The following is a 24,325-nucleotide window of genomic DNA, read 5'->3' as shown; positions in this document are numbered from 1 at the left end:
TTCATAAGAAACTGTGACCAATGGAAAATACATTGTATGTTTTGTAAGTGAAATTGATCCATTCCACATCAAAAATTATCTAATAAAACAAACTATAGTCTTGCCTCCAGTTTGCAGTTAAAACTACTACCAATTACTGGTTCCTGGATAAACTCCACACTTACAGAGGGCCTTTCAATAACTCCACATTTACATTTGAACAAACTCCAGACCACATTTCATGCTCAACCCATTTATTAGAGACAGTTCATGATGACCAGACAGGTTGGGACTGGCTGTCCCAGCTCTAAATTAGGAAGACCACGCCCTCTGACATCATGACCTGGTTGTCGTCCTGCATGCGCTCCAGCAGCTTCTCGACCTCCTGCTCGTCAAACTCATGGTCGTCCTGACCGTGTGTGGTCTTATTGACCAGGGTCAGGAGCTCCGTCACCGCTACAGACTGAGAACGTGTAGTCTGAAAGGCCTTCATCAGAGCAGCCTTAAATAGCTTCAGCCTGGGCAGGAGGGGTCTGAGAACACACAAACGAACGTTATCCCACCTTGACATTCTCTGAAGAGCGGATAAATGGGCCAGTAATTTTTACTAATTCTTCATGCCATTCTTCCTGCAACAGGCTTAGAGGTTGATTTTGTTTAGTGTTTGAGCAGTTCCAATCCCTGACAAGGTGTAGCCTACCTCTAAAATCACCAGTTCTGACAGAGTAGCTAAGTGGTACAGTACTCTGTGATTAGTAATGTCCAGTAGGACATTTTAAGGTTACTGAAATAAAGGGAGTAGAGGGGAGATGTACCTGTCCTGTCTGATGTCCTGTCCTGGCTTCTTCAGGCTCTGAGGTGTAGCATTCTTGGGTTTCAGAATAGACAGGGCTAGGAGGGAGAAAGAGAGGGATGAGAAATGTATGATGATTCTTAGTCATTAAAATAGTAAAGTATTTACAATGGTGCAGATTGAAATGGTTTATAACCCTAAGAACTGAGCTCTATTTGTGACCAGGTGGGGTACAGACAGACCTTGTACGTGCAGGGTGTGTGCGTCCCTTACCGTGTTCCTCATCCTCAAACTCATAAGGGTCAGACTCTGCCCCATCCATGTTTTCCTTACCCACACAGGTACGCTTCCTGAGCATGAAGGAAAGACAAAGGTAGGTAGCCAGTTAAGATTATTCAGACCTAGTCTTTGATGCAACCAATCTCTCCAGTTCCTGCATCCTTGAGATTAGGGCCTGTATTTAAACAATTTCTGAGTAAGAGCACTCATCTGGGATCAGGTTCCCTTGTTTATACAGTGCCTTGCAAAAGTACTCATCCCTCTTGGCGTTTTTCCCATTTTGTTGCCTTAAATCTATTTAAATCGCAGGTTGTATTTGGATTTCATGTAATGGACACACAAAATAGTCCAAATTGGTGAGGTGAAAAATGTACTTGTTTAAAATAAAAAATACAGAAAAGTGGTGCGTGCATATCTATTCACCCCTTTGCTATGAAGCCCCTAAATAAGATCTGGTGCAAGCAATTGCCTTCAGAAGTCACACAATTAGTTAGTCCACCTGTGTGCAATCTAAGTGTCACATGATCTCAGTATATATACACCTGTTCAAAAAGGCCCCAGAGTCTGCAACACCACTAAGCAAGGGGCACCATGAAGACCAAGGAGCTCTCCAAACAGGTCAGGGACAAACTTGAAGTAGAGATCAGGGTTGGGTTATATATAAAAAAAAATCTACCTTTGGACATCCCACAGAGCACCATTAAAACCATTTTTAAAAAAATTGAAAGAATATGGCACCACAACAAACCTGCCAAGATAGGGCCGCCCACCAATACTCAGACCAGGCAAGGAGGACATTAATCAGAGGCAACAAAGAGACCAAAAATAACCTTGAAGGAGCTGCAAAGCTCCACAGCGAAGATTGGAGTATCTGTCCATAGGACCACTTTAAGCCATACACTCCACAGAGCTGGGCTTTAAGGAAGAGTGGCCAGAAAAAAAGCCATTGCTTAAAGAAAAAAATTTGCTAACACATTTGGTGTTCGCCAAAATGCATGTGGGAGACTCTCCAAACATATGGAAGAAGGTACTCTGGTCAGATGAGACTGAAATTGGGCTTTTTGGCCATCAAGGAAAACACTCGTCTGGCACAAACCAAACACCTCATCACCGAGAAAACCCATCCCCACAGTGAAGCATGGTGGTGGCAGCATCATGCTGTGAGGATGTTTCTCCTCAGCAGGGACTAGGAAACTGGTCAGAATTGAAGGAATGATGGATGGTGCTAAATACAGGGAAATTCTTGGGTGAAACCTGTTTCAGTCTTCCAGAGATTAGAGACTGGGACAGAGGTTCACCTTCCAGCAGGACAATGATCCTAAGCATACTGCTAAAGCAACACTCAAGTGGTTTAAGGGGAAACATTTAAATGTCCTGGAATGGCCTAGTCAAAGCCCAGACATCAATCCAATTGAGAATCTGTGGTATGACTTAAAGATTGCTGTACACCAGCAGAACCCACCCAACTTGAAGGAGCTGGAACAGTTTGGCCTTGAAGAATGGGCAAAAATACCAGTGGCTGGATGTGCCAAGCTTATAGAGACATACCCCAAGATACTTGCAGCTGTAATTGGTGCAAAAAGATGGCTCTACAAAGTATTGACTTGGGGGGTGAATAGTTCAATTTGTCTTATTTGTTTCACAATAAAAATTATTTTGCATCTTCAAAGTGGTAGGCAAGTTGTGTAAATCAAATGATACAACCTGTAATTAAATTGTTTTTTGGGGGGTGTTTGTAAGGCAACAAAATAGGAAAAATGCCACGGGGTGAATACGTCGCAAGCCACTGTACTATAACGGTCACCCCATCGTCTGACGCTCTAGAAGAAAATCGTCCATGAACTGCCAGAACCCTAGATTTGATTTAGTTTGTTTTTTATTGAAGCCTCAGATTCTCGTAATGAAAAGAGCGAAATAAAATCTATTGTATAATATTTTTCATTATGATCCAAAATGCTGAACTGATCCTATAACCAGTATTCTTAGTCAGAGCTGCTTTTGGAATATGGTGCTTGACCTGGTGCTTGTCCTCTGACTGGCCACCTGGCTCTGGCTCTGTGATTGGCTCTGAGTCACACTCATGTCGTCCTCTACAACCTTCCTCCTCTTCTCCAGAATCTACATGTAGACATGACAGTATACATAGCAACATGAATTAAAACCTATCCATAAAGTTAATGTATCCAGTGTCAAATTGTTTGATCCCAACGTTACCTTTTTAAAGTAGGCAAACTGCATGAGCTCCAGGGCAGCCTCTGCGTCAACCAAGTCTGTGGTCTTGCTCATGCGGGATTTGGCGTGGGCAGTGGACAATCGTATCATTGTCTCTAGCGCTCGGGCTGTCACCGGCATTGTCTACATGGCAGGCAACCCATCAAACAAAGTACAATGTCTATTTGAAGCAGACATTGCCAAACCAATAGTGCCATGATTAATGATACAGACAATCAATTATTTTACATACAGGATTGTAAACTGGGCATAACAATCAGGAAAGGATTCCCGTGTAGCTCAGTTTGTAGAGCATGCCGCTTGCAACGCCAGGGTTGAGGGTTCAATTCCCACGGGGGGACCAGGATGAATATGTATGAACTTTCCAATTTGTAAGTCGCTCTGGATAAGAGCGTCTGCTAAATGACTTAAATGTAAAATGTAAATGTAAAAGTATTCCATAATTCCTAAACCGCTTTTAGACTAGTAAAGTGCCGGATAAGATACTTGTGTGTGTATGTGGACACCCCATCAAATGAGTGGATTCAGCTATTTCAGCCACAACAGTTGCAGACAGGTATTAAAAAATAATAAGCCCTCCTTAGACAAACATTGGCCTTACTGAAGAGCTCAGTGATTTTCAACGTGGCACCATCATAGGATACCACCTTTCCAACAAGTCAGTTCGTCAAATTTCTGCCCTTCTAGAGCTGCCCCGGTCAACTGTAAGTGCAGTTATTTTGAAGAGGAACGTCTATGAGCAACAGCAGCCGTGATGTGGTAGGCTACAAAAGTTCACAGAACGGGACCGCCGAGTGCTGAAGCACGTAAAGGTTCTCCGTCCTCGGTTGCAACACTCACTACAGAGTTTCAAACTGCCTCTGGAAGCAACATCAGCACAAGAACTGTTGGTCGGAAGCTTCATTAAAATGGGTTATTATGGTCGAGCAGCCGCACACAAGCATAAGATCACCATGTGTAATGCCAAGCATAGGCTGGAGTGGTGTAGTTCACTGCCATGTGACTGGTGCAGTGGAAACACTTTCTCTCGAGCAGTGGTCAACCTTCTGAGTCAAAATGCATGCTGAGATCTACCGCTCTGATTTTTTTTATTACCATGACTTAAAATGTAAGCCTATGCAACATTAACCATTTAAAAACAGTACTGTAGCAATGAGGTTTGTGCACTAAGCTATAGGCCCAATACATTATCACCACATACTGGCTTTGCTTGAATTTACCTGCCAATGCATTGTTGTTTGGGACATTTAAAAAAATACATATTTCAAAATTTGAGGTAGGCTATATGATCACACTGGTAATAGATCCATTGTTGTATTACTTGTGAGGCACAGGTGAGTAAGGATGCATTTAAATAATTCAATTTTTACTGGGCTGATGGTGCCTGCATCTGATGGTCAGTCTCAGCGGAGGGAGAGACAGCAGACTGAGGGAGCGTCTCTCAACATCCCTCCGCTCTCTCTTTCCTCCACTGACCAAAAAGGTACACAGTCTTCCAGCTGATGGCGAAACGAATCGCACCGCATTACTTCTGCCTCATGCACAAATGAATGTTATTACTCCTATGAACAGAGAAAGTGAAATATTCCTTGATATTAAAAAAGACCCAAGCCGCTAATAATAACAACGCAAGCTTATAGATACACTTTCCTACTCATTCATTACTGCTGCACTGCTTGTTGTAGCGCTGAGTGGAAATAGGAAGAACATGCATTTTATAGGTTAGAAAAGTGTTGAATACAAAGTGTTGACAGTGCTGAGTAAGAACTTAAACATGAACTCACTCAAAAACAGCAGCTCTGCTGTATTCGTTAACAGTCTCCCTAGTCATGGTTTTAAACGTTTCGAAATCTCACGGTATCAATTTTGCCGTAGCTTTCTTTTATGCCTGCTACGTTACTGCAGACTCCGTCATCTGAGCAATCTGATTGGCCAGGGGAGGCATAGTGCACTTGATTTCCTCTCCAAGTCCACCGAAAAGGCAGTTTGTACCTTCAGACACATGAAATGGCAACAGTTTGCCTACCCGGCGCGCAGGGCAGCTGAATTGGCTGCACTTACCACCAACAGCCCGAGACTAAATAGGAACAGAAAGCTTTATCGTTGGGTTTTTTACATAAATGTTTGGAGATCAACTAGAAATGCCTTGGAGATTTACAAGTCCGGTTGGTGACCACTGCTCTAGAGTAATGAATCACGCTTTCCCATCTGGCAGTCCGACGGACAAATCTGGGTTTGGCGGATGCCAGGAGAACGCTACCTGCCCAAATGCATAGTGCCAACTGTCAAGTTCGGTGGGGAAGGAATATGGTCTGGGGTTGTTTTTCATGGTTCGGGCTAGGCCCCTTAGTTCCAGTGACGGGAAATCTTAATGCTACAGCTTACAATGATATTTTAGACAATTCTGTGCTTCCAACTTCGTGGAAGGTCCTTTCCTGTTTCAGCTGACAATGCCCCCTTGCACAAAGCGAAGTTCATATAGAAATGGTTTGTCGAGATCGGTGTGGAAGAACTTGACTGGCCCGCACAGAGCCCTGACCTCAACCCCATTGAACACCTTTGGATGAATTATAACGCTGACTGCGAGCCAGGCCTAATCGCCCAACATCAGTGCTCGACCTCACTAATGCTCGTGGCTGAATGGAAGCAAGTCCCCACAGCAATGTTACAATAGCTAGTGGAAAGCCTTCCCAGAAGAGTGGAGGCTGTTATAACAGCAAAGGGGGGGGGGGGGGGGGGGGGGGGTGACAACGACTCCATATAATGCCCATGATTTTGGAATGAGATGTTTAACGAGCAGGTATCCGCCACATACTTTTGGTAATATAGTGTATGTAAGTACTACAGACCCTGGCTGATTCGGCGTTCACTTGGTCATGGCTGCGGAGCTTGGAGTACTCCTCTGCTATGTGGTCTGATGCCTCCTGGGTTAGAACAGGCTTCACCAGCTTAGCCACGTGGATGTACTTCCTGATAAACTCCATGGTAACTACTTTCTCCCTGGAGGATGACAGACACCATCATAAAGGGGTTTACACACAAAGCCATGGATTGTCAGAAAAAGGCAGGGGTTCTATAAATACATAGTGTGTACTGTACTACGAGTGATTAATACAGCGCCTTTAAGATTAGGTTTGTTGTGTTTTTTAAATAATTAATATAAAGAAGGTTTTGCTGGATACTTTTTATTCCGGTGTCCGTGCAGGACATTGTGCTTCTTCTCGTAGATCTGGAGTTCCTGTTTGGCGGGTTCTGTGATGTTGGGGTCCTCCGTGGCGAACACATCCACAGTGCTGCCCATGGGCATGGCTGCAGGGTACAGGGGCATCAATCAACAGATCAGATACTGAGCAACAAAGTCAGAAATAATTTCCACTGGTTTGGTGATAAAAATGAGCTTTGTTCTTTTGAATGAGAAGCTGTGTGTTTTTAGTCAGTGTACCCCACCTGTTCCCTCCTGCTCCCCTGGTGCTCTGTAGCGGTGCATGCGTAGAACATGCTCCGAGACCTTCCTGTCACTGTCTGCATCCATCTGGTCCAGAACAATGAAGAGAAGGTCGAACCGAGACAACAGAGAGTCCTGCAGACCGATGTTCTCCATGGGAGTCTTATACTGGTCGTACTGTAAGGATAGGTAGGAGAAAACATACATAGGTTGTCACAGAGACATGAACAGTATGTACAAAATGGATTGACCCGCACAAAGAAAACTAACCTACAAATTAACTTGCATCCCAAAAAACGACTTATGTGATCAAGATTGGCGAATCTTTGCAAAGCCTTGTCCAGATTGAGCCCGATGACGGTGCATTAAGAAAGCTGTGAGGAAAGCCTATGTATCCCAGTTATTGAGATGGAGGATTATTGGCAAGTAGCTGTGACATCCTGTTATACAGTGCCGTGAAAAAGTATTTGCCCCCTTAATGATTCTCTATTTTTCATACTGAATGTTAATAAGATCTTCAACCAAAACCTAATATTAGGAAAAGGGAACTGGGGTTAAAAAGTCATTATTTTATCTATTTAAAGTTACGCAAAACCTAATTCCCTTGTGTGAAGTAGTAATTGCCCCATTAAACTCAAAAACTGTTTTTGCCACCTTTAGCTACAATGACTACAACCAAATGCTTCCTGTAGTTTATCAGTCTCTCACATCACTGTGGAGGAAGTTTGGCCCACTCTTCCATGCAGAACTGCTTTAAATCAGCAACGTGTGTGGGGATGCTTTGCTGCCTCAGGACCTGGACGACTTGCCTCATTAGAAGGAACCATGAATTCTGCTCTGTATCAAAGAATTTTACAGGACAATGTCAGGCTATCCATCTGATCTGAAATGCAGCAAGACACTTATTCTAAACACACAATCAAGTCTACATTAAAATGGCTAAAAACCAACAAATTTGAAGTTTTGGAATGGCCTAGTCAAAGTCCAGACCTTAACCCAATTGAGAGGTTGTGGCAGGACTTGAAATGAGCAGTTCATGCTTGAAAACCCACAAATGTTGCCGAGTTACAGCAGTTCTGCATGAAAGAGTAGGCCAAAATTCCTCCACAGCGACGTGAGGAAGCGTTTGATTACAGTTATTGCAGCTAAAGGTGGCACAACAGCTTGAGTGTAAAGGTGGCACAACAGCTTGAGTGTAAAGGTGGCACAACAGCTTGAGTGTAAAGGTGGCACAACAGCTTGAGTGTAAAGGTGGCACAACAGCTTGAGTGTAAAGGTGGCACAACAGCTTGAGTGTAAAGGTGGCACAACAGCTTGAGTGTAAAGGTGGCACAACAGCTTGAGTGTAAAGGTGGCACAACAGCTTGAGTGTAAAGGTGGCACAACAGCTTGAGTGTAAAGGTGGCACAACAGCTTGAGTGTAAAGGTGGCACAACAGCTTGAGTGTAAAGGTGGCACAACAGCTTGAGTGTAAAGGTGGCACAACAGCTTGAGTGTAAAGGTGGCACAACAGCTTGAGTGTAAAGGTGGCACAACAGCTTGAGTGTAAAGGTGGCACAACAGCTTGAGTGTAAAGGTGGCACAACAGCTTGAGTGTAAAGGTGGCACAACAGCTTGAGTGTAAAGGTGGCACAACAGCTTGAGTGTAAGGGGCCAATGGGTGTTGCAGAACTTTGTTTATGAAATATGTAATTGTGTTTTTTGTTCACTCAGGATCCCTTTATTAGAAAGGGGGCAAACACTTTGTCACAGCACTGTACATGGTCTTAGATTATATAGACAGACTGGGTTAGCATTAGCTCGTCTCACCCTGCCGTAGACTGGGTTAGCGGCGGCTAGCACACTGCAGCGGGCGTTGAGCCTGGCCATTATGCCAGCCTTAGCGATGGTGACACGGCCCTGTTCCATCACCTCGTGGATGGCTGTGCGGTCCATGTCAGACATCTTGTCAAACTCGTCGATGCACACCACTCCTCTGTCTGCCAGCACCATAGCCCCGGCCTCCAGCCGCCGCTCACCTGGAGAGGAAGTGAGATGGATGGAGACATAGCGAGAAAGGGGTATGAACAGAAGTGTGTGCATAGTGTGAGTGGTATGCAGAGCAGGATAATAATTATAGTAAATAGGTGAAAGAGGAAGGAGTATCGGCTTCAAGAATTATATTTTTCTCTGCGGGAACTCCATTTGTATGAAGGTGGAAGGAGCGGGAATAACAGCATGTAGACAAATACCAAGAGCACAATCATTAAAAATGACATCCCTAAATAGTTTTCCATACCAGTCTCCTGGTCTGTGGTGACAGCGGCGGTCAAACCCACGCCAGTTGATCCACGTCCTGTAGTTGGTATGGCCCGCGGAGCAGTGTGCAGGACGTAGCGCAGCAGCTGGGACTTAGCCGTCGACGGGTCACCTGACCAGAGAGACACCAACCAAGATAGAGACACCAAACAGAAAAGGCCACGCATTGAGTTCAATGTTAAGCTACATCCCGATGTGCCACCCTTCGTGTGCACTTGCACACTTCCTGTCATGGATTTGAAAGCATTGGATTGGTGTTAGCATCAGCCACCTCTGGCTGGTGGAGTTCCCACCAGCCAGAGGGAGTTCCCACCATGGTTAGACCCATGATGTGAAGTGTGCAGGTGTACACTTGCAGAGAAGAATCAGGACACAACCATAGAGCGAGACCACAGAAGTCTTGCAAATGACTCCAACCCATCAATAGTAGTGGTTGACTATACGACTGACCAATCAGCAGTATGTTGATGTCTCCACGGATACGTGTCCCATTCTCCAGGTTGGTCTCGTTGCCCCCCAGCAGGAGACACAGAATGGCCTTCTTTATGTACTCATGGCCATGTATACTGGGAGCCAGCGAGCAGCTCAGATGCTCAAACACATCCTGTAAAACAATCATGACACAGAAAACTGACATGTGTATGATTGAAGAGCATTGGTATCAAATGAGCCAACTGGTATAGAGTGCATTCGGACCCTTTGAGTTTTTCCACATTTTGTTACTTTTCAGCCTTGTTCAAAAATTGATTAAATAAAAATCCTCAATCTAGACATTCCCCATAATGACAAGCAACAGCAGATTGGTAATTTTTGCTAATTAATTTACGTAAGAGTTCAGCCCCTTTTGCCATGCGACTCAAAATTAAGCTCAGGTGCATCCTGTTTCCATGAATCATCCTTGAGATGTTTCTACAACTTAAATACACCAATTCAATTGATTGGACATGATTTGGAAAGGCACACACACCTGTCTATATAAGGTCCCACAGTTGACAGTGCATGTCAGAGCAAAAACCAAGCCATGATGTTGAAGTAATTGTCCCTAGAGCTCTGAGACAGGATTGTGTCAAGGTACAAATCTGGAAACGGTACAAAAAAATGTCTGCAGCATTGAAGGTACACAATAAGTGGCCTCCATTCTTAAATGGAAAAAGCTTGGAACCGCCAAGACTCTTCCTAGAGCTGGCCGCCCTGCCAAACTTAGCAATCGGGGGAGAAGGGCCTTGGTCAGGGAGGTGACCAAAACCCGATGGTCACTGACAGAGCTCCGGAGTTCCTCTGTGGCGATGGGAGAACCTTCCAGAAAGACAACCATCTCTGCAGCACTCCACCAATCAGGCTTTTATGGTAGAGTGGCCAGACGGAAGCTACACCTCAGTAAAGGGCATATGACAGCCCACTTGGAATTTGCCAAAAGGCACCGAAAGGACTAAGACTATGAGAAACAAGATTCTCTGGTCTGATGAAACCAAGACTGAACTCTTTGGCCTGAATACCAAGTGTCACGTCTGGAAGAAACCTTGCACCATCCCTACGGTGAAGAATGGTGGTGGCAGCATCATGCAGTGGGGATATTTTTCAGTGGCAGGGACTGGGAGACTAGTCAGGATCGAGGGAAAGATGAACAGAGCAAAGTATAGAGAGATCCTTGATGAAAACCTGCTCCAGAGCGCTCAGGAGCTCAGACTGGGACGAAGGTTCCCCTCCCAACAGGACAACAACCCTAAACACACAGCCAAGACAATGCAGGAGCTGCTTCGGGACTAATCTCTGAATGTCCTTGAGTGGCCCAGCCAGAGCCCGGCCTGGAACCCGATCTAACATCTCTGGAGACCTGAACCAACGCTCCCCATCCAACCTGAGAGAGCTCGAAAGGATCTGCAGAGAAGAATGGAAGAAACTCCCCAAATATGTGTGCTAAGCTTGTAGCATCATACCCAAGAAGACTCTAGGCTGTAATCACTGCCAAAAGTGCTTCAACAAAGTACTGAGTAAAGGGTCTGAATACTTACGTAAATGTGATATTTCAGTTTATTTGTAATACATTTGCAAAAATGTCTACAAACCTGTTTTTGCTTTGTCAATATGGAGTATTGTGTGTAGATTGAGGAAAAACATTTCATCAATTTTAGAATAAGTCTAATGTAACAATGTGGAAAAAGTGAAGGGATCTGAATACTTTCCGAATGCACTGTATACCAAATGTGATGTAACAGTTTGTATGCCAAGAAGTGATCCGATCGTCTGATTGTATACAACACCTTTGGCGTAATTTTAAATGCTCTACCACAAGATACTGTAGTAGAGTTTCCCATCAGAGTTCAATGCAACTCTTTAGAGTCAGTGACTTACTTTAGAATGGGCTTTACAGAACTTCTTGATTTTATTAATATCTTCAGCAGAAAAGGTCGGCACGATTTCTTTACTCATCCGCTTCACGTGATTGACCAGCAGAATTGTCCTGCATTAAACAGAAGGTTGTGTTCACTAAAATAAAATGATAACTGAAAATCAGGTGTTTTTATTTACTTCCTGAATTGAAATTTACCCCCACCCTTCATCAAAACTATTTGGAAGTAGAACACAAATAGACCCGTTCCCACACCCACCCACCTGAAGGTGCCAGAGGTGAAACCTCCTTGTTTGGCCGGCAGACAGCGGTAGATCCCAACCACCTGAACACGGTCGCCCGGTTTGACCGTGTCGACCAGGTCATCGTTAGCGATTATGTCCACAGAGCGGGGGAGCTGTCCGGCAGGGGCCTTCTCAGGCATCTCCTGGATGGTCAGGGTCTGGTGGTCCTTATAGACACATAACCCAAACTCTGTCTCTAAGGGGTTGTTCTCCTCATCCTATAGACCAGGGAGAGAGAGGTGGCAAAGGAGTGTGTGTTTGTGTGATATCTGTAGCAGGAATGTTGTAGATAGGGGAGCATGGGAAGGGATAGAGCACCATTCAAAATTGCACATAGAGTTAAACACCTTGGTAGGGTATATGGAGCTGGAAGGGAAAGCATCCAGGGAGGTCAGGTCAGTGTACTTCCTCTCCAAGGTCTTCTTAGTGGCTGGACAGTAGTGGACACTACGGGTGATCTTAGGCCTTACCAGAGAACCTACCACAATGACAGATACACATGCAGGCTGTTAGTTATTTTGAGTAGCCTCTCCGTTGAATGGGATTGCAGTAGTGTAATTCTAATAAGGAGGAACCAAGAAAGGTTCTGTGGTAAAGAATGTTCAATTGATCAATCTGAATAAAAATGGATAATGAGCCATTCAAATGCATTATATACTTACACTTGGTAACGATTCCTTCCACGCAAACCAGGTTCCCGAGATATCGTGCCGCGAGGGTTCGAGGGGTCACGTGCTTGGTTCCAAAGCTACCCTCGAACCCCACATGGAACTCCTCAAACTGCTTGGCGTAGGTTGCGTCGATGGATGCAACCAAGTCCTTCAGAGCTCTTTGGAAAGCAACAAGTTCACTGAAGGAGTCTTTCAGCAAGCTGAAAAGAGTATTTAAAAGTATATTTATACAAAATAAGATACAGGCCTCAAACCAATTACAACATTTAATCCACCACTTGGCCTTTGTCACTCAAGGATCAATAAAGGGAATGGAACACCGCTACCTCGCTCTCCAACAAGGTGCATGAATTGAGGAGAAAAATTAAGTGAACAAGAAATTCAGTTATTCAGCAGTTCCCAAGCTAGGGGTTGGGACCCCTTGTGGGTTCGCCTGATATGATAATGGTGTCACGGGAGAATTTCCAAAATCCTGAAAAATAAGAAATAAAATACATAATATTCTGGTTAACCTTAATCTGAATGAAAATGACTCATAAAATTCAACCAGAGAGCGCCCTTAGATCATGGGAAAGGGCCACACTTGACCGTTGCACTTGAATCATTCCCACGGTGAATGGCTAGACCCACTATACGATGACACCATTGCAGAGACTGGTATAACCGGCCGCTAATGATATTGTTTTCACCTTGTGTGGGGAGGCATATGCACAAACTCACATCAACACCTTTGTCAGAATTTATGCTACTGCTAGCAATCAGAAACTCCCCGGCTTATGCTCTCCAAATGGACTTAAGCTGTGAGGGCCGAGATGCCCATTGTCATGACGTTGGCCTGGGGGTAGGTTTATGACAGTCATAAATACCTCTTTCCCCCCTTTTTCCCTCTCCCTACTATACTGATGTGACATAAGAAAAACCTTTGGCTAACAGAGATTCTGGGAACATCAGAAGTTGGGGGGAAATGACCTATATTCTAGTAATCCGACCAACTGAACATATGCGGTGGTACTTAAGGTATATTATGTCATTTCGGTTGTCATCTGAGACATTCTCATCAATGATAGGATGACAAACTCTACTGTGGAAAGTCTAAAAAGAGGTATCGGATTCACATGGAATTGTTGTTTAATTCAAATGCTTGAATATGAAATGTAATTTTAGCTTCCAAATGAAAGATTTGGGTTTTCATAAGTTTGGGCCTCTGCTCAACCAGTGGCCCGCCCCTATGAAGAGACATGGGTGATAAACTTTTCAGACACACCCCTCTCCCTCCACTATATAAAGCCATTGACAAAAATATAACTTCCTATTCCGAAGATATGAGGGTGACGATCCCATGTCAGAATGGTTCAGATAATAACTACAGGACAAAGCCAACATCAGCATGAACTTTGGTTGCGAATGGTATGAACTTTGAACTCGTATTCACTATAGAAGTGATACCTCCTAGACGTTGTTGGCAACAGCAGCTACAAACGCAGGTTAGGAAGGACAGTCAGAGTATCCCGTCTACTGCACAACGACATTACTACAACGTATCCAGTGACCACCAGAGACATTCTTCAAAGGACAGAGAACTCGGTTTGGCAACACGGTCTTCCATCTACCACCAACCTACTGAAGCACAGCTCAGAGTAAATATTTATTGCATTTTCCTTTTCCAAATGGGCAGTAATTTAGAATGCATAAGATACTGTATTTACTATAGCACAGCTTCGCCTCTGTTCCAGTCTCCCGCTCTTTCACTAAAACCCAGCCCCTTTCCTTTGTGTAACAAGCTGTCATATCTATTCCGCCCGCTAGGGATGTTTTCCTTTATGACGGCAATTTGTAATCAAGTTATGATTTAATTGTGTATGTGTGATTCTGTGTGATTAGTTAGGTATTTAGTAAATAAATTAAACCAAATGTTGTATTGCTGATTCAACTTGTTAGCCAGGATTCTTGCAGATAACCAAGGATTTACAACTTTCAGATGAGACTGAATAAGATGACGATTAATGTTGACTGCTATTGATGTAAAATATTACTAAATCTTTAAGAGTTTATTCGGAAGATAACAGCTCTATAAATATTATTTTGTGGTGTCCCTCTAGTTAATTACATTTACATGATTAGTTCAATCAGATAATCACTATTGTAAAGTGGCTGTTCCACTGGATGTCATTAGGTGAATGCACCAATTTGTAAGTCGCTCTGGATAAGAGCGTCTGCTAAATGACTTAAATGTAAATGTAAATAATATTAATTACGGAGAAATTATTTTATAGAATAGTATGTCATAGCAATTAATCCGGCATAGCCAAAGACACGACACCATGCATAGGTCCCCCCCCCGCTACACATGTCCGAGGATCCTATTCACGAGGTCACATTGTTCTCTCACAATTTCCGAGCATGGAACGGGACAGGAGATTGGATGTTCAGAGTGCTGAGCGGCTATATTGACGAAAAACAGATTCCATGGAATCGAATGGTAGGCTTTTGCACAGATAGGGATCTATCTATGGCGGGCAGACCGCTACACTCTAGTTATGTGTGTCTCCCTCTGCCATATGGACGCATTGTATGATACACCAAGAGGAACTAGCAGCAACAGAGCTTAGCACAGAACTCAGATACCAATCGAAGTTACCTGCTGCATTATAACCACATCCACCGTGTGCATGCCTGTTGGCAAAACTATGTTGCGATATGTTATCAGAACATGACAATGTTCTTTACTCAACAAAAATATGAACACAACATGCAGCGTTGGTCCCATGTTTCATGAGCTGAAATAAGTTCCCAGAAATGTTCCATATGCACACATTTGTTTACATCCCTGTTAATGATAATTTTTCCTTTGCCAAGATAATACATCCATCTGACAGGTGTGGCATATCAAGCTGATTAAACAGCATGATCATTACACAGGTGCACATTGTGCTGGGGACAATAAAAGTCCACTAATATGTGCAGTTGTCACACAACGCCACAGATGTCTAACATTTTGAGGGAGTGTGCAATTGGCATGCTGACTGCAGGAATGAAACACGTGTAACCACGCCAGCCCAGGACCTCCACATCCGGCTTCTTCACCTGCGGGATAGTCTGACATCCAGCCACCCGGACAGCTGATGAAACTGAGGAGTATTTGTGTCTGTAATAAAGCACTTTTGTGAAGATAAACTCATTCTGACTGGCTGGGACTAGCTATTCCCAGGTCCAAACATGGCTGCACCCCTGCCCATTCATGTGAAATCCATAGATTAGGGCCTAATATATTTATTTAAATTGACTGATTTCATTATATGAACTAACACCGTCAAATCATTGAAATTGTTGTATTTATATTTTTGATAAATATATTTCACACTTGGTGGTTATCGAGGAGTGTTGGACAGATTTTCCACACTGAGAGGGGCTCTGTTGTCATTCACAATGGAGGTAAAAAAAAAAGACAGACTTGGTTGACTAATGAAAAGAAAATGTATCCTTGCCTATGTAACAGAGATAGTGCCGTGAAAAAGTATTTGCCCCCTTTCTAACTTTCGCATATTTTTGATAGTGAATGTTATCAAATCTCCAACCAAAACCTAATATTAGATATAGGGAACAAATAACAATTACATACTTATTTCATAAACAAAGTAATGCAACACCCAATTGCCCTGTGTGGAAAAAGTCATTGCCTCCTTACCCTCAACTGGTTGTGCCACCTTCAGCTGCAATGGCCCCAACCAAACGCTGAATGTAGTAGTTGAGTCATGTCGCTGTGGAGGAATTTTGGCCCACTCATGCAGAACTGCTGTAACTCTGCAACATTTGTGGGTTTTCAAGCATGAACTGCTCGTTTCAAGTCCTGCCACAACCTCTCAATTGGGATAAGGTCTGGACTTTGACAAGGCCATTCCAAAACTTCAAATTTGTTGCTTTTTAGCCATTTTCATGTAGACTTGATTGTGTGTTTAGGATAATTGTCTTGCTGCATGACCCAGCTTCACTTCAGATCAGATGGATGGCCTGACATTGTCCTGTAGAATTCTCTGATAATAGAAGGAACCATGAATTCTGCTCTGAGGCAAGTCATCCAGGTCCTGAGGCAGCAAAGCATCCCCAAACCATTACGCTACCATGCTTCACTGTTGGTATGAGGTTCTTACTGTTGAATGCAGTGTTTGGTTTTTGCCAGACATAACGGGACCCATGTCATCCAAATACAAAAAATAAAAGGGAACACTAAAATAACACATCCTAGATCTGAATGAATAAACTATTCTTTTTAAATACTTTTTTCTTTACATAGTTGAATGTGCTGACAACAAAATCACAAATTATCAATGGAAATTAAATTTATCAACCCATGGAGGTCTGGATTTGGAGTCACACTCAAAATTAAAAGTGGAAAACCATACTACAGGCTGATCCAACTTTGATGTAATGTCCTTAAAACAAGTCAAAATGAGGCTCAATAGCGTGTGTGTGGACTCCACGTGCCTGTATGACCTCCCTACAACGCCTGGGCATGCCCCTGATGAGGTGGCGGATGGTCTCCTGAGGGATCTCCTCCCAGACCTGGACTAAAGCATCCGCCAACTCCTGGACACTCTGTGGTGCAACGTGGCGTTGGTGGATGGAGCGAGACATGATGTCCCAGATGTGCTCAATTGGATTCAGGTCTGGGGAACGGGCAGGCCAGTCCATAGCATCAATGCCTTCCTCTTGCAGGAACTGCTGACACACTCCAGCCACATGAGGTCTAGCATTGTCGTGCATTAGGAGGAACCCAGGGCCAACCGCACCAGCATATGGTCTCACAAGGGGTCTGAGGATCTCATCTCGGTACCTAATGGCAGTCAGGCTACCTCTGGCGAGCCCATGGAGGGCTGTGCGGCCCCCCAAAGAAATGCCACCCCACGACTGCCCACCGCCAAACCGGTCATGCTGGAGGATATTGCAAGCAGCAGAACGTTCTCCACGGCGTCTCCAGACTCACGTCTGTCACATGTGCGTGTGAACCTGCTTTCATCTGTGAAGAGCACAGGGCGCCAGTGGCGAATTTGCCAATCTTGGTGTTCTCTGGCAAATGCCAAACGTCCTGCACAGTGTTGGGCTGTAAGCACAACCCCCACCTGTGGATGTCGGGCCCTCATGGAGTCTGTTTCTGACCGTTTGAGCAGACACATTTGTGGCCTGCTGGAGGTCATTTTGTAGGGCTCTGGCAGTGCTCCAGCTGCTCCTCCTTGCACAAAGGCGGAGGTAGCGGTCCTGCTGCTGGGTTGTTGCCCTCCTACAGCCTCCTCCACGTCTCCTGATGTACTGGCCTGTCTCCTGGTAGCGCCTCCATGCTCTGGACACTACGCTGACAGACACAGCAAACCTTCTTGCCACAGCTCGCATTGATGTGCCATCCTGGATGAGCTGCACTACCTGAGCCACTTATGTGGGTTGTAGACTCCGTCTCATGCTACCACTAGAGTGAAAGCACCTCCAGCATTCAAAAGTGACCAAAACATCAGCCAGGAAGCATAGGAACTGAGAAGTGGTCTGTGGTCACCACCTGCAGTACCACTCCTTTATTGGGGGTGTCTTGCTAATTGCCTATAATTTCCACCTTTTGTCTATTCCATTTGCACAACAGCATGTGAAATGTATTGTCAGTGTTGCTTCCTAAGTGGACAGTTTGATTTCACAGAAGTGTGATTGACTTGGAATTACATTGTGTTGTTTAAGTGTTCGCTTTATTTTTTTTAGCAGTGTAGTTGACTCAAGTTCACCAAACAGCTCCTGGAAGCACCTGGATGATCATCAAGAGTCCTGGAAGAAAGTTCTGTACACAGATGATTCAAAAGTCTAACTTCTTGGATGACATGGGTCCCAAAACAGCATATTTTAGAGTGACCTTTTATTGTCCCCAGCAGAAAGTGAACCTGTGTAATGATCATGCTGTTTAATCAGCTTCTTGATATGCCATACCTGTCAGGTGGATGGATTACCTTGGCAAGTAAGAAATACTCTAACAGACGTAAACACATTGGGGCACACAATTTTAGAGAAACAAGCTTTTTGTGCATATGGAACATTTCTGGGATCTTTTATTTGCGTTTATATTTTTGTTCAGTGTACTTTTTTATGGCATTGTATTTGATAAACTGAATGAACTGAACGCAAGCATGCAGGGGAAATACATAAACATTCTACAGACGAGCGACCGAGTCAGTGGATTCAGGGGAAAGAATACTTATTGAAGAGAGAGTATTTCAAATGCGAACCATGCCCCCTTCCCTCGACTGTGCATGTTTCTAACAGAAAACAGCATCAGTAAGCGTCCCACATGAGGGATGGCTACTCACCTCCAATGCTAGGAAAGACCATTTTGGGACCTACTTTCCATTCCATTTGACTGTGACCCCTGGCTCAGTTGACATACTGGTAAATTAATTTGAACAGCTGATCGAGCTGTCATGTGACAATGCTGCAGACAACACATTCATGGGTCACTATGGAGGAGTTTTGGTTCCTGACTAAAAGGGAATACATGGCCTGCAGTCTCCCCTTGAGCATTAATGCTGCATACAAAATAAAATCAAAACTGGGAACTCTGAAATATTAGAATTCCGACTTCAGTGCATTAAAGACACCTGGGAACTCTGGGGGAGGACGGGGCGAGGTCCGACTGGGAAAAATCATTTTGAACTGTCATTCAACTCGGCATTCCAACTCAGGAACTCGGCCTCTTTCTAGAGCGCCGACCTGAAGATAATTGACATCATGATTTTACCTTGTATTTTTGAAAGCATCATAAAAAACTCATACCATTCACCAGCTCAAATCTGTGTGAAGCTGGATTCAGTGCTCTCGTCTGCATTAAAACCAAATATCAATCCAGATTGGATGTGACTGCAGAGATTAAACAACCACGTCCCCTGACAAAGAAGCGCCAACGTGACATGCATCAAGCACACCCATCTCATTAGTAGTGGTGAATTAAGACATTATGTCATTCATTTCCAACTAACTATCACAGCCCCACATTAAAAGTATGCAGAGAATTAGACAATCAGAAATACTGTTAGCATTTTTTTAATTTTTTTTTTACATGGTTGGGGTGGGATAATTTTCAGATATCAAAATGGGGTTGTGGGCCACATTCTTTTTTTAGGAACCCTTGCCCCTTGAGAATGTTTTTTTTCCTTCATTCGGCACTGTTCAACCAATCCAGTAAATGTGGAGTAAAGATATTTAACCTTGTTAACAAAAGCTGTACAGTATGGTGGGATAAAACAGCTTTTCAAATAGAAATCCATGATCTCAATTGTAGTCATTGTGACTTGGCTAGCAAAGCTCATTCGTAGAAACACGTTTTCGGGTCTAACAATCATTTTGCGCCAATCTACACGTGCAGGCCATCAAATCAAAGGCACTCCTTTGATATAAAAGTATTTTTTGCCTAAAATGAAAACATGTCAGCTTGTCACTTTCACGAGTTCAGTGATAACATGTTCAACTACTTAAGAAATTGGCTTGAATCTAGGTTATGCCTTCAGATTTTGCAAAAATTAACTACCAAGGAAGAATTGTTCACTTCTCAAACCCTGGTCTGTTGCGCAAGCCTTCCAGGAAGTCTCGATGTTGCATCTGTGGGTTTAGTGGTCAAAAGCAGAAGTTGTGTCACTGGCTCTTTCCATTTCCCATGAAAACGTTACAACCAGTATTTGCACATGTTTTTTTCTCTAATCACATTGCGATTGATCTCTGAACCTAAAAGGGGCCATTTTGAAATGGTACGTGCTATTAGGTATCCTTTACATTTAATCTCGCCGGCTAATTGAAATTTACATTTCATTTAATATCAAGATTATGGACGTTGTAAGGATCTCGGATAGTACTGACAATTTTGAAAGGTATAACCATGATTCGATATGTAAAACGAGAGGTTTAAAACCCTAATCAAGGCTAAGGGTTGAAAAACATTTAGTTTTGTCAAAAGATAAATTAAAGACTTACACTGCCATCCAAAAGATGGGGGAATTTCCTCTTCACTAAATGTCCAACGTGGGAAAACTCGAGTAACAACTGGGTTTGTCAGGGTCTATACTCACGCTTTGGCCCGCTTCTCGTTCTTCCTTCTCAGGTCGTTGATGTTCACGATGAGGCGGCACCGGTTTTCTGACACCATACTTCTGACCCTCTCATGATTAACGCCTTGATCTTGCTACAAAATAAATAAGCAACACATCTTACATTGCCTCACATGAATAGCTACACTTTTGAATGATTTATTCGATTTTTATTTAACACATTCTACTCTCCTCTGTACTTACATCGTCATCCAGAAAGTCCAAGTATTCTCTCTGCGCCTCTCTCAGTTCCAGATCTTCCATCTCAACACCTCCCAGGGCTGATACAACGATCCGTCTTCTCCTCCAGGTAAACTAGTCTGGTAAGAAGCCGTGGCCAGATTCAGGTTGGGATAATTAAATGTGCAGGTGTGATGGACTGAGAAATCTACAGGTGTTGTTTTACACTTCTAATCAGGGTGAGTGCATGCAAAAAGGAACAGGCGAATCGATAGGATTTATTCTGCCAAAATCTGTCTAATCGAATCGAACAGTAATCTGAGCCACTCTGTCATGTTGGCAACAAGACAACATGGTGCATCATCCAGAAACATGCTTATCTTTTCCATAAAATCAATGTTTTTATTTTAAAAATAGTTTCCATTGGGAAGGCATATAAAGCGTTTTTATCAAAAGCAATCACTTTTGCGTGTGAAAACACAGTTTTGAGCCGACTTCGCCGTCAGACAGAGTGGGGCACCGCACCTGGTTTATGCCCTGGAGGCAGCCCGGTTCCAAATCGAATGCAATAAACCTTCAGCCGTGGCGAAACACGCCTACACGTGTGCCCGTGCGAGATTAATCGATCCCCTTTATTGAGGACACGTATTTCCGTCGTTAGAGTTGCCACGCGTGTCAATATAATAGATCATTTTTGGTGCATCTCAGTAGTTGGGCTTTCATCCCTCTCTCTTCACCCTCATTTGCACTAATTAGAAGAACATGACAGGTGAAAGCAATGTGGTGGATCTTTACAAGGGATTTGCTTTCAACTGTCCAGTTATTTCCGATCAGTACAGATGAAGGAAAGCAGACGATGAGAGAGGGATCCACTTTATTGAAATGCACACTGATTTGGCACATTTTATGTTAAATTAATGGATTATTGGAGTTTATTTACCAAAAGTGTCATACACCGCAAATATTCAAGTTTTAATGTCATATGCACAAGTACAGTGAAATGCTTTTCTTGCAAGCTCTAACCCAACAATGCAGTAATCAATAACAATGTTATACTGAAAATATACTGAACAAAATTTAAACACAACATGCAACAATTTCAACAATTTTACTGAATTACTGTTCATCTAAGGAAATAAGTCAATTTAAATAAATAAATTAGGCCCTAATCTATGCATTTCACATGACTGGGCAGGTGCGCAGCCATGGGTTTGCCTAGGAGGGCATAGGCCCACCCACTTGGGAACCAGGCCCAGCTAATCAGAATTTGTTTATCCCCACAAAAGGGCTTTATTACATACAGAAATACTCCTCAGTTTCATCATCTGTCTGGGTGGCTGGTCTCAGAAGATCCCACAGGTGAAGAGGCCGGATGTGGAACTCCTGGGCTGTCGTGGTGACACGTGGTATGGTTGTGAGGCTGGCTGGACGTACTGCCAAATTCTCTAATACGACGTTGGAGGCAGTTTATGGTAGAGAAATTAACATTCAATTCTCTGGCAACAGCTCTGGTGGATATTCCTGTAGTCAGCATGCCAATTGCACACTCCCTCAAAACTCGAGACATCTGTGGCATTGTGTTGTGACAAAACTGCACATTTTATAGTGGCCTTTTATTGTCCCCAGCACAAGGTGCACCGGTGTAATGATCATGTGTAACAGTATAACTTTAAACCGTCCCCTCGCCCCGACACGGGCGCGAACCAGGGACCCTCTGCACACATCAACAACTGACACCCACAAAGCGTCGTTACCCATCGCTCCACAAAAGCCACGGCCCTTGCAGAGCAAGGGGCAACACTACTTCCAGGTTTCAGAGCAAGTGACGTAACTGATTGAAATGCTAGTAGCGCGTACCCGCTAACTAGCTAGCCATTTCACATCCGTTACACATGCTGTTTAATCAGCTTCTTGATAATCCATTTACATGACAATTTTGGCATATCTTGGCAAAGGAGAAATGCTCACTAACAGGGATGTAAACAAATTTGTGCACAAAATTTGAGAGAAATAAGCTTTTTGTGCAAATGGAACATTTCTGGGAACTTTTAACTCGGCTCATGAAACATGGGACCAACACTTTAGATGTTGCTTTTATATTTTTGTTCAGTATTGCACAAGGTAGAACATAAACACATGAGAAATAGAAATAAGGAGAACACGAGAAAGTAGGTAAGCATACTATATACAGGGTCAATACCATATTTACAATGTGCAGGGATACTGGAGTTATAGAGGTAGATATGTATAGTATATGTATATGATAAACAGAGTAGCAGCAGCGCATATGATGATTGTATGTGAGTGGGTGTGGGTGTGTGTAGAGTCAGTACAAATGTATGTGCATATTATGTGTGTGTGAGCAAATGATGGAGTGCTTGTGTGTGTGTGTGTTGGAGTGTCAGTGTGCAGGAGTTTGTAGGGCCCTGTGAGTGTGCATAGAGACAGTGCAAAAATGTAAATAAAATACAAGGGTCAACTCAGTCTGTGTAGCCATTTTGTTAGCTGTTTAGCAGCTTTATGGCTTGGAGATAATAGCTGTTCAAGAGCCTGTTGGTGTAAGACTTGATGCACCGGTACCGCTCGCCGTGCAGAAGCAGAGAGAACAGTCTGTGGCTGGAGTCTAATGATTTTCCGTGCCTTCCTTTCACAACGCCTGATATAAAGGTCCTAGATGTCAGGGAGCTCGGCCCCAGTTATGTACTGGGCTGTCCGCACCACACTCTGTAGCGCAACGCAATCGAGGGCAGTCCTATTGCCATACGAAGCATCGATACAGCCAGTCAAGATGTTCTCAATGGTACAGCTGCAGAACTTTTTGAGGATTTGAGGGCCCATGCCAAATCTTTTCAAGCTCAACTGTGCGAGTGTGTGTGGGCCATTTTAAGTCCTTAGTGATTTGGACAAAGAGGAACTTGAAGCTCTCGACCTGCTCCACTGCAGCCCTGTCAATGTGGATGGGGGCATGCTCGCCCCCCCTTGTTTCCTGTAGTTCACGATCAGCTCCTTGGTGTTACTGTTGTTCAGTGAGACGTTGTTGTTCCGGCACCACACTGCCATGTCACTGACCTCCTCCTTGTAGGCTGTCTCATCGTCACCGGTGATCAGGCCTACCACCGTTGTGTCGTCAACATGATGGTGTTGGAGTCGTGCGTGTCCACGCAGTCATGGGTGAACAGGGAGTACAGGAGGGGACTAAGCACACACCCCTGTGGGGCCCACATGTCGAGGGTCAGCGTGGTGGAGGTGACGTTGCCTACCCTCACCACCTGGGGTCGGCCGTCAGGAAGTCTCGGATCAAATTGCAGAGGGGGGTGTTCAGTCGCAGCATCCTAAGCTTGATGACAAGCTTGGAGGGGACAATGGTGTTGAACGCTGAGCTATAGTCAATGAACAGCATTCTGTTCATTACATACAGTTGAAGTCGGAAGTTTACATACACCTTAGCCAAATACATTTAAACTCAGTTTTTCCACAATTCCTGACATTTAATCCAAGTAAAAATTCCCTGTCTTAGGTCAGTTAGGATCACCACTTTATTTTAAGAATGTGAAATGTCAGAATAATAGTAGAGAGATGTCACGTTCCTGACCTGTTTTCTGTTAGTTTTTGTATGTGTTAGTTGGTCAGGACGTGAGTTTGGGTGGGCAGTCTATGTTTTCTGTTTCTATGTTGGTTAATGGGTACCTAATATGGCTCTCAATTAGAG

At 43.8% G+C, this 24,325-nt stretch overlaps 1 protein-coding gene across 1 annotated transcript; it reads right to left on the bottom strand.

Annotated features, from left to right (window-relative positions):
• Positions 1-202: 202 nt before the first annotated feature.
• mcm3l (MCM3 minichromosome maintenance deficient 3 (S. cerevisiae), like) lies at positions 203-20,892 on the bottom strand. Its single transcript, XM_055944053.1, has 17 exons — positions 20,641-20,892; positions 20,419-20,531; positions 12,323-12,531; positions 12,008-12,138; positions 11,640-11,878; positions 11,379-11,487; positions 9,477-9,630; positions 9,007-9,138; positions 8,538-8,746; positions 6,731-6,905; positions 6,466-6,592; positions 6,133-6,283; positions 3,266-3,406; positions 3,069-3,169; positions 1,046-1,122; positions 795-870; positions 203-512 (listed from the first exon to the last, which is right to left on the bottom strand). Exons 1-17 carry the CDS (start codon positions 20,698-20,700, stop codon positions 287-289), a joined length of 2,430 nt encoding a protein of 809 aa, XP_055800028.1. The 5' UTR covers positions 20,701-20,892; the 3' UTR covers positions 203-286.
• Positions 20,893-24,325: the final 3,433 nt, after the last annotated feature.

Source organism: Salvelinus fontinalis, chromosome 14, assembly GCF_029448725.1.
Source record: "Salvelinus fontinalis isolate EN_2023a chromosome 14, ASM2944872v1, whole genome shotgun sequence".
NCBI lineage: Eukaryota > Metazoa > Chordata > Actinopteri > Salmoniformes > Salmonidae > Salvelinus > Salvelinus fontinalis.
Note: the sequence above shows the minus strand (reverse complement) of the source record. Positions and strands in the feature narration are given on the sequence as shown.

Excerpts from the sequence above, each read along its gene's own strand:
- mcm3l (XM_055944053.1), bottom strand. The coding sequence starts at position 20,700 with ATGGAAGATCTGGAACTGAGAGAGGCGCAGAGAGAATACTTGGACTTT. Across the intron at positions 12,532-20,418 it reads AACGAGAAGCGGGCCAAAGC|CTTGCTGAAAGACTCCTTCA; the intron begins GTGAGTATAGAC and ends TACTCTTTTCAG. Across the intron at positions 6,284-6,465 it reads CACGGACACCGGAATAAAAA|GGAGAAAGTAGTTACCATGG; the intron begins GTATCCAGCAAA and ends GTCATCCTCCAG.